Below are 11,495 nucleotides of genomic sequence, written 5' to 3'. Positions count from 1 at the left end.
GTGAGACAGGTGAAGTAATTAGAAAGCTATCAAAAATGTCAAGAAATCAAGAAATGAAAACTTGAAGTTTTGACATCTTGAGGGTTTTGAGAGTTTGTGAATGGAATTAAAGAGAAAGAGAGGGTTTTTTTTTGTTTTGTTTTTTTTCAAAGAATATTTCTATCCTGGGCAAGTGGGTGAGCTGTGGTCCTAAAAACCAGAATAGGAATTGCAGGAAGAGGTACATATTTTGGTGAGAGAACACAGGGGGGAAGATTAGATGTTCATTTTGGGAGAATGAATCATGCATATGGAGATCTGCATTTGAAGCAAGAGGTCTGGACTGAAAATAGAGAATTGACAGTCATACATAGAGATGGGGTGGTGGTGGAAGCTGTGGGCACTGCTGAGAATGCCCAGGCAAGTGGTGACTGAGAAAGATAAACCTGACAAGAAGAAGGAGAAGACATCCAGAGATAGAGAAGCAAAAGTATGAGAGTGAGAAGTCATTGAAACAAAGATGAGACTAAAGAAAAATGAAACAAAGCAAGAACGGTGAGTCTAAGACTTCTTCTCTTCAGAGAAGCCTTGTTAAGGTAAGAAATGAAGTGTGTGTGTGTGTGTGTGTGTGTGTGTGAGCAACTATGAAGTTCCTAGTAACCTTATTAAACCCAGTGAAGTAGTAAATGTAAAAGGTAACTTGCTGCAATCGAAGAATTAGTGAAAAGGTAAAGATGGTGGGAAAAAGGTACAAAAAGAAAGCTAGGGTTGAAGGAGGATGTTTTACTAATGAAAAAAAAAAAAGGAAGAGTCTTTGAAAAGATTAAGCTAAAGATTCAGCTCAGAGGAACAGGGTGAATGATATAAGAAAGAGAATAAGAGAACCAAGGTCTCTGAGCAGTGATGAGAAGACGATAATTCCTTGTCCAGGTTCTCCTGCTTCCACATCTGAAGGAGGCAAATTAGCAAATGAGTGGAAAATGGGTGGAGTCTCTGCCTGTACACATCTACTTTGCAAGTAGGACTAAGGACGTGGTATCAGTCATCTAAAATGGAACGGCAAACCCAAGGAGGAGGCAGAAAAAATCGAAATCTGAAATATTCCAATTTGTAGAAAGAGCAGAGTAGGAAAAAGAAAGCACTGCTTTTATGTGTATAGGGCAGGGGGGTGGAAATAGAAGAGTCAAGTTGAAAAGAAGAAAGAAAGGAGGCATAACTGATGAACCTGGAGAAAGTGATCAGCTTTGCATAGTAGAAATATAATCTTTTTCTTTGACATGAGAAGGAAATAGTGACAATTTCTGGACTTAGTCATGCATTTCATTAATAATCTCTCCAGAGTATTATGGACAAGGTAGAGAAATTTGGATTGGATGCAAAGGCAATTCAGTAGACAAATACCTTATTGAATCAATGCTGATTAATGGTCTGAGGCTTGTATGGAGGGAGAATTCTATTTGCATGGCCAAGAATTCTGTCCTTGGCTCTGTCCTGTCAGGCATTTTCCTTTTAATTCAATGCCTTGAACAGAAAAATATAAGGCTAACTCATCAAATGTGTGGATGACATGAAGCCAGAAAGGATAAAGCTGACAGAGATATGAGATGACAGAATTAGGATCTAAAGAGTTATTGACATGATGAAATGATTGGTTGAATCTAATAAGACGAAAATAAATAAGAACACATAGATAGTGTTTTACATAGTTAAGAAACACAAATCTTTTTTTATTTCGTTGATTTATTTATTTATTTTTATTGGTTGTTCAAAACATTACAAAGCTCATGACATATCATCTTTCATACATTTGATTCAAGAAGAAACACAAATCTTAACAATAGAACTAAACAACTTCAGAGTGCAGTAAAAGGTGTTTACTTCAGCAAAATCACATGTAAACAAGTGTTTCAAAATCCTGGCTAGAATAAATTACTGATATACTAGACATGGCCCTCCTGAACTTCTGTGAACCAACTGTTATGTTTTCAAAAATTTGAAAGTCAGTTGTTAAACAGAGCCCTTATTAAAAATTTCGAATTAGATAAACTCAAAATTAAATAATTTTAATAAAAATGAAGGTAATTAAAACCCAAAGTGCATTACTTCCAATTATTTTATTATATTTTTCTATTTTCTGTGCTCTTAGATGTCTATTGCATCTATATGGTGAAAATACTGTATAATGTCGCTTTGTTGTGCGTATCTTTCCAGCTCTGCATTTGGTGACACCACATTTGTGACTTGAAATATACCATGGTGGGAGTATTTACATCTTAGAGATTGGAAAATGCTACAAATCACATCTTCCCCCATCCCCTGAGAGCCAGTTGTTAAACGTTTACAGCACACCACTGAATAATTTTACAATTAACTGGTATGATGATGGGGCACACGCATGTACACACACACACACACACACAGAAAGAGAGAGAGAGAGAGAGAGCTCTTGCAGTTCTGTGCTGTATTAATACTTATTTTCTAAAATTATGGCAGTGGTATACTCACTCTTCCCATCAAATCCTTTCTTACCCCAAATATAATTATTAGTTATGGATGCTGCATTTTAAGGAATAGAGATGAATGGTAGTATGTTGAAAAGAGATAAGGTAACCTCCAAAGTGGAGGAATTCAATATCTTCTTAAATGAGCTCCAAAGTTGCTTACCATGCAGAAGACTCAGGGAAGAAGAATGAATTGTATTGAGAAACTTGCTGAGATAATGTGTGAAAGATTTTGTTTGTAGTGGCCCCAACGCATGCAAACTGGACTAACAAATGAACCAAGCAGGGACACAAATAGTTTCTATAGGAAAGAATATCCCGACAGTTGTCCAAAGTTAAAAATGAAAAACTTTGAAAGTAACACACTTTTCTTCAGCACAAGATATTTTAACATTTGCTAACATCAAATGGGGAGCTGTGCCCAGGATCTTATAGATGTTGTCTAACCTGGAATCTTTGAAGTTCAATGGCATGCAATGCAAATGACTGAAGGCATGCAGGGACCAATTTCTGTGAAGCTAATTATTTCAAGGCTTATTAAGAGGAAGCCCACATCCTCATTGTCATTCAGACCATTAAACACATCCACTTTGATGGAAGCCCAAAGATGACAATTTACTAACTCCAGGGAAGGAGGATCCTGATACAACAGATATCAGGAATGAGATAGACAAAACTTTAATAAAAGTCTCCCTTGGTTTAAAAAAAAAAAAGATAGAAGTAAAAAAGAAACTTTGGAGTGATTAGTTAGTGGCAGGAAGAGATAAAAAATATGACATTTTTGAAGTTCAATTAAAAACAAACTCTAACTTTTCAATGTTGTATAATCCATAGAAATGGACAAAGATAAACTAATATAAATACAGTATCACTTTCCAAAAACTCATCATTTATATGTGGATTAGGGAAACTATACTATGGACTGAAGAGTAGTGCAGTTGAAGATGGGAGAATGATCACATGCCAATTTTGCTTGGAAACTCAGAGAGAGGTACTCTAATCCACAAAGAATTTTAAGATGACTGAATGGTTGAATTTTAGAGAAGTTTGGGATTTTGAGATGAAGGAAGTAATAAAGAACTTGGTACATAGAGCTTGGCAGTAGAGAACTGAAAATTAAAAAAGGAATTTTGGAGGAATGATCAGATACTAGAAACAATTTAAAGGAAAATCAAATGAAGAATTGTTGGGAATATTTATCCCAGAGCCTTAAGAACTAAGAATGGAGAAGTTTGTTCATGAAAATTAGGTGGACAGTGTACATTAGCATCTCCAAGAGTGCTTCAAATAACTTCACCATAAAGAATATTTGTATAAAGAAGAAGGGTAGACTTGGATTTCAGACATAAAAGGACATAGGCTGTTAAGCAAAAAGGTCTTTTTTGGACTTGACATAATTAATCATAGTGGGTGAAACAAAGTATATGGGGAAAAATAACCCGAGAGACTGGATTATAGGACATACTGCCATCTTTGAAAAAACTATCGAAGTCAGTAAATCTATCAGTGCTTCAAGTAAAGACAAGCAAATTAATATGAAACTATATATCTGAAATCTCTCTTATCCAACCACTACATATTGCTTAGTATATGAAATCTCCTAACCCTGCTGCAGTTTGTGGAAAATAGCGTATTTTAGAAGGAGGTATCAAAATTGAAGAATTACCATGAGACTCTAAAGAACATACAAGGTGACAGATGTAGGGATATAGTCATTGAACAGGACTCCTCCTTTAGTTGCCATGTGATGGCACCTGGCATTTAATGGAACCCCAATGAGGAGCTTTATGTTTGAGCCCACCAGGAAGGCTGCATTTCATTATTTCTCCAAGCCATGTGCACTCCAGAAGGAAGTTTAGAATGGCACGAGTTCAGGATATAAAGGAAATGGTAACAGCCTATGTCAAGGCTGTGTAGAACAAATCACTACTGCAGATTGAAATAATTGAGTACGCTGAAAATCAATGCTTAAAATTTGGTCCCATTTTCTACCTTTACTTTTTCTCTTATTTCCTTTTTTTCTCTATAATCTCCCCATTGCTAGCTCATTCATTTTCTTTCCTAATTATTTACTGAAGACTTAATACTCTGTACTTGATCCTAGAAACCAGAGAAGATTAACCAAGAAGTAATGTAGCCTTTAGGGTTCCTCACTTGGATGGGCCATGTGCCACATGGGTGTGCATTTGTATAAAACTTGAAATGGTAAAGTAATACAAATCCATTAAGATTGCTAAGTTTCTCCACTAGGTTTTGCCCTTTGCAAAAACCTCATGTCAGGTTGTATTGAATGTCTGTTGGTAGTTTGAGGAACCAGCGCAAAGATGAGGAGTTACACTGGTGTTAGTGTAGGTTGTTTTCAATGGAATATATTTATATTTCTCCTAGGAGCTTTTATATGGAATGATCGATCACTCACCATCCTGGAATAGGAAAGGCATCAAGAAACAGTGTGACAACTTCCTAGGCATGTCAGTCAGAAGTGTAGAGCCAAAGGTTGAATTACAACATGAATATGTCCTATATCACCTGGCCCCCAAGTCACATGGTTAAGATGATAAACAAGGTGTGGAATGAATGAATCCAGAAACTAGTTGTAAGAAAAATTTCCAGTCATCTGCTGTGTAAAATTTTAAATGGGGGAGGCTGGGGTTGTGGCTCAGTGGTAGAGCGCTCACCTAGCGCGCGTGAGGCCCTGGGTTCGATCCTCAGCACCACATAAAAATAAATAAACAAAGATATTGTATTAAACTATAACTAAAAAATAAATACTTTTAAGAAATTTAAATGGGAGAATCAGGTCTCACTGAAACCTGATCAAAACCAAAGTTCTTTCCGTCAGAAATAAATTTGATAAGGTAACATATACAATTATAAATATTTCACGTGTATTTTTCTCTTTCAATAACAATTGTTCAAAATAGAATTTCTCAGAATTCCCATGTTTTTGTACTACTGCTCTTGCCCTACACAGCAAATACATCCGTTCATAAAGATTCATGTTTTAAACCTCCAATTCTGAGTAATAAACGCAAATCAATCAACTATGTTAGAAGAAAGATGATATCATATTTCCATTTGCCTTTCAAAACTTATATTACAAAGCCAATGTCATAGAAAGAGGTGATCAAAGAGTCAGTAGCTAAAAAAATGTTATAGAGATGTGTTAGATTGTTATTATAAAATATTATATTTCTTGAATATTGTGATATCAGTTGTAGTTATTAATTTTTAAAAACATATAACTTGTGATTTCTTTCCTTGTTTAAATAAATATTCATTGTATGTTTAACTTATTCTTTCTCTTAAGGAAGTCCCTCTGAATCATATAAGCTTGAGATCCCACAAAACCCTTATATGCCCATGCTGGAAATTTCAAGAACAAATTTTAAAACTAAGACATGGTATTGCCACCCAGAAATATGCCTTCCAGGGAAGAAAGTAGATAAACTATGGTAAATAAATGATGACAATACTGAATGGGGACTAGAAAAGAGGCCTGAGAAAAGTTATGGTTCCTTCAGTGACCAAGCCAAATGCAATTTTGTGATTTCAGACTCTGATAGTGTGCTGGTGGGAGAGGTTGGTATAATGTAGTGTGGGATTTTTTTCACATCTTCTGCTTAATGAATAAGCTATCGAGTTAGATTTGTTCACATGCGTAACCACAAACTTCCTCTATAGCAAGGTGTCAAGTCTTAGATTATGGGCTACATGCCTCTCATCTTATCACCTAGTGCTGCTAGCACATGGTTCCCTCTCTTTGCTCTGGAATATTAGCTACTCAGAGATTCAGATGGCCTTTAGGGTATGCTGGAAGGAGAAATTACGAGAGGACTTGACATGAATCTGGACATGAAACTGGAAAGATAAACACAGATTTAGAGGATCTTCAAAATTGTCCAGTTTCTGTCTTCAGAAATCTTTTCTGCCTAGAGGAAGTAGGGTGAATTCTGGCATCAAGGTCTCACTGAAGTGCTATCAGCTTAATTAAGATGGTGACATCATATCATAGAGGCAAAACTCTCCTTGGAACCAGAAGCAGCCATGTTTGCCTGGGAGCCTTTGGCAGGCTTTGTCTGGCAATAGTATCCCAGACTAGCCTTCCAGATACAGACAGAAAATATTTACTGGATATCTATTATGTGCCAGCCCCTGGGCCAGGTGCTAGGGGTATGAAGATGAATAAGAGAAGATCCCTGCAAACAAGGATTCACAGTTGAGTGGTAGGTACCAATAATAATCTATGCTCTGACTGGATGCCATGGTACCCAGGAGAATAGAATTCCACTTCTGGGGTTCAAGGAAGGCTTTTAAGAGAAATTTATGATTTATCTGGTTAAAGCTTATTCCGTTTTCAACATTCATAAAGTAGGTGAGTTTTTTTAAGTATGTGAAATAGAATGGCCTAAAGAAATTGAAATAAGATGATTTGTTCGTTGGACTATTCACTATATTGTGAAATATAATGTGAGCTCAGGTTGATGACATAGTTGGAGTAGTAAAAGATGCTTTATAGGATTGAGCTTGAGCCTTATTCCTCAGACTATTCTTTCTCAAAATATGGCACAAGATTATTACTATCAAAATATCTGAGTGTAACTATACACACTGCAGATTTTAAACCCAATCTCACATCTATTGAGTTCAATTATTTGTTAAAGATGTCCAAAGGATCTGGATATTTAACAAGATCCTCAGGAGACTCTATGTGCAATAAAAATAAGATACTAATTATGACATAAGGATCCAGAGAGATTTTAAGTATAAGGAGGAATATTATTTTAAGTAGATCTATCTGGGTGGAAGGTAAAACTCAAAAATGTGGATATACACAAAATAGTGAATAAAAAGGCTATTGTATTAGTCTTGGCAAGGAATACTGAAAGTTTGAGAGAAGGGAATGGAATAAGAAACAGAAAAGAAAGATTTGAAACAAAATTTCAGAGATGAAGATGGAAAGAATATTTTGGAGATAGTGAACACTGGTTGGTAGTGGAATGTTGGTGGTGATGAAGAAGAAGGATGTGATGATGACTCAGTGAATGATGGATGAGGTAGCACTTCACTAACACTGAATCTACAGAAAGACAAGAAAGATGGCTTCTGTCAAGGTCAGCTTTAGTTTGAGATTATAGTATCTATCAGACATCTCTATGCATTTCAATTAAATACTCCAATTGAATTCAAGGAATTGAATACCCAGTTCTAAAGTCCCTACTGAGAGAGACTTCACCCTCCACTATACAGCTCACTACCAACCCAAGGGACATAGTATGCATGAGGAATCTATATTCATGGTTGGTTTGGTGCTAACAAATATAGAGAGTTGTGCTCCAAATAGAAGGCTCTGAGTGCTCTTTAAGAGTACTTATGTGTCTGCAGGAGAATTAAAAATTTCCCTGTACACTCTTAGTATCATTATTGTTGCATCTTGATTTATGTAGAGCAAGGATCTAATTTTGTGGTTTCTGCTGCCGTGCTTCTTCACCTTTTAGATGCCCACAAGGCATCCAGGTGTGGATGGTGCCCTGCTGTAATGGTGAAGGTGTGGAAACCATATGCTTTGTTAATTCAACAACTGAGAGCTAAGGATTTTTATTGGGGCTTTGTTTCTTGTTTTATTCCATTTTGGCAGAAAGATTTATTCAGTAATGTCTTCCATGGTGTCCTACTTTAAATCTTGGGTCTTGATGAGATATAATTTACTGATGAACCATTGTCATGGATTTTGAATTATAATATGTCCATTCAGGATGTTTGAGAATAATGTATTAAGAAAGCACAGAATAGAAAGTACCCTGCCCCTAGAAAGAGGTTTGCTATTCTGTGAACAGTTCTACCTATGAATACTTATGAAATCACTCTTAGCTGTCTTTAGTTGCAAAAGTATTTAAATAATGACCTGCCAGTTGAATTTAAAAATGCAATTTTAAGCAGATGACAATTACGATTTTTTTCTCAAGCATTTTGGAGAATAATTTTGCCTTTAGCTTTCCATCTGATTGCTTTTTTTTTTTTTATCCTGTCTTTGGGTTACTTAATCTTTAACATTTTAAAAGTTTATTCCTTGGTCTTCTGATTTCAGTAGCACATGGTAGCTCAGAAAATGAATTATTTTGGATAGCTCCAACAATCACCCATGGAAAGACAATTCTGTGTCTTGTTTCTTATAATCTAATGCTGTCTCACACTTGGTCATTTCAATATTTCTATTAAATGCACAACTCATCACCTTCCTCATAAAACTACCTCCCTTTCTGAAACTCCTCACATCTATTTTTTGAGTTCTTATTCTCCAGGCTACCTACGTTAAATCTCCATACAATTTTTGGTCCTTTCATTTTCCTTTTCTCCTAGGTATGTCCTGTGAAATAAAGGAAGCAAAATATACAAAACACACAATATGTGACACCTGGAACATACAAGGTCCTTGAATCTAATCTTTTGTACTGGGTTGATTTATGTCCCTCAAAAAGCTATATCCACTCCCTAATCCATAGTACTACTGAATGTGCCCTTATTTGGAAAAACTGACATCTTTGCAGGTATAATTAATTTAAGAATCTTAAGAGGAGATCAGCCTAATGGAGGGTAGAAATACTAAGTCAGATAGAAAGAATTTTTTTTTTTTTTTTGTCATTTTAAGTCACCACATTTGTGGAAATTTGTCATGGAAATCCTAGGAAACCAGTATATCCCCTAAGCCTGTTTTTTTAAAATTGATTTTTAAAAACTGATACATAAACACATAAAAATTGTACATGTTAATAGAGTACTATGTGATGTTTCACTACATATATACATTGTGCAGTGTTTAAATCAGGTTAACTATATCTACACCGTCAGAGATATATATCATGTCTTTATGGTGAAAACTTCGGAATTTTTTTTTCTAGTTTTTGAAATGTACTGCACATTCTGTTTATCTACAGTCAGCCCGCTGTGCCATGACACACCAGTCTCTTGCTCCTCTCCAGCTGTAACCTAATACCTGCTGATCCTCTTTTTCCCATCCCTTCTTTCCCTTACCTCCTTGGGTAACCACCATTCTACTCTCAACTCATGAGATCAGCTTTTTAAGATTTCACATAGAAGTGAGATCATGACATCTTTGTATTTCTGGACTTGGCTTATTTTACTTAACATACTGAGTTCCTATTTATCCGTGTTGTTACAAATGACAAGATTTTGGTTTTTTTCTTTTTTTTTTTCTTGTCCAATCTTTAAGGTTCCTCTTAATCAAAACTTAATCCCCACCCCCAACCTTTTTTCCTACTACTGCCCTTCACAGCTGCCCCCCACTGGCACAGGGACTGTCCCTTTATCATGCAGGGATTATTTGTGTGGTTGGCCTTTTCAAATGGATCCCCTTTTCTTCTCTAAAACTCATGTGTCTTCCCTACTTGTTCTAATCATAAAATAAAAGGCCAGTCCTAGTAGGCCTGGTTTCTTTCCTGTTCTGAATTTTTATAGCACACATTTGACACTGAATCATGTTTTGTTTAAATAGCATGTTTTGCTTTTCCCATAAATGTGTATCTCCTTGAGGGCAGGAGGGTTTTTCAAATTTACTAAAGGCTGAGTAAGTAAATGAAGTCAGCAAGTGTTGACAGAGGATGCAGGAGTTATGGTCAACTGTCTTGTCCAACCCCCAACCCCCATTTATATGCTGAAGCTCTAACCCCCAGCAATCTATGGCTGTATTTGTGATTAGGACCTTTAAAGAGATAATTAAGGTTAAATGGTCTTTTTCTTAGGGGTAGGTCCTAATTCAATCTGACTGTTGTCTCTATAAGAGGAATAGGACATTCAGAAACAGACACCAGAGGTGCACAGTGCTCCCAGGAATGGCCACAGCATGTAGGCAGCAAGAGGGCGGCTGTAATCAAACTCAGGATAGATTTGGACACATACTTCCCTCCTAGCTCCCAGAGAAAACCAAGCCAAGTGGCACAGTTAGTCTTGGATTCCAGACTCCAGAACTGTGAGAAACTAAATTTCTGTTGTTTAAGCCACCCAGTCTCTAATGCTTTTTTATGGTAGCCCTAATAAACTAATACATCAGGTAAAAGTCTAAGGCTAAGAGTTTTAAAAATCGCAGAGTATGATGGTACACACCTGTAACCCCAGCAATTTGGAAGACTGAGACACAACAGAAGGATAGCAAGTTCAAGGCTAATCTCAGCAATTTAACAAGGCCCTAAGCAATTTAACTGTAAGCAACCCCCCAAAATAGTTAAAAAATAAAGAAGAAACATATTTTCTATCTGAACCATTGACACTCTCTTTTCTTAAATGCTACTTCTTTATTTCTTGGAGATTAAACCCAGAGGCACTAAACCACTAAGCCACATCCCCAATCCTTTCTGTTTTGAAACAGGGTCTCCCTGAGGCTGGTCTCAAATTTGCAATCCTTTTGTTTCAGCCTCCTGAGTTGCTGGGATTTACAGGTGTGTGCCACTGCACCTGGCTCTTTTTTTTCTTATTTCTGTTTGTTAGTCATTAGGAAAGCTGAATGACTTCTGGATTTTGAAAACACTATCAATTTAGTATGAAGTTCAAATAGATCCCAGAGTGGAACTGGAACCTGGCCTTCATCTTTTTCTAGAATGACATTATTGACATAGTCAGGAAAATAGCTGATAATCCCACTAATTAATCTGCCAATATAAAACTTTGTAATGTTCAGTCATGAGGCTTAAGAATATGTATTTTCTGAGACTGTTGGTAAATACATAAACATTAGTGAATTCATTATGTAGTTGCCTGGTAGGGATTAATACAACCATGGCTGGTTTTATTTCCTTATTTTACATATAGTTATAAAAGATATATATCTTTTTTTCCAAGATCCGATCAATGTGTGCTTTACTCTTCCATATTCTTTTGCCATCCCATGATCTCCATTGCCTAGAGAAATACTTTGGAATTGATTTCATATTACTTGAAAAGAGTTTGGGATAGAATTATAGAAGTTCCCAATAGTATGTCTAGATGTTGAGGATCCTACAC

At 36.2% G+C, this 11,495-nt stretch overlaps 1 protein-coding gene across 1 annotated transcript in view; it reads left to right on the top strand.

Moving 5' to 3' along the window:
• Positions 1 to 427: 427 nt before the first annotated feature.
• The window catches only part of Gap43 (growth associated protein 43), a 108,355-nt gene continuing 97,287 nt past the window's right edge, over positions 428 to 11,495 (top strand). Inside the window, exon 1 of the mRNA XM_058572825.1 lies at positions 428 to 575. Within this exon, the coding sequence (XP_058428808.1) occupies positions 516 to 575 (60 nt within the window). The 5' untranslated portion in view covers positions 428 to 515. The remainder of the gene's footprint in view (positions 576 to 11,495) is intronic.

This window comes from Marmota monax, unplaced genomic scaffold (assembly GCF_021218885.2).
Source record: "Marmota monax isolate L192 unplaced genomic scaffold, Marmota_monax_Labrador192_F-V1.1 WCK01_AAM20220418_F8-fsc00119, whole genome shotgun sequence".
NCBI lineage: Eukaryota > Metazoa > Chordata > Mammalia > Rodentia > Sciuridae > Marmota > Marmota monax.
Note: the sequence above shows the minus strand (reverse complement) of the source record. Positions and strands in the feature narration are given on the sequence as shown.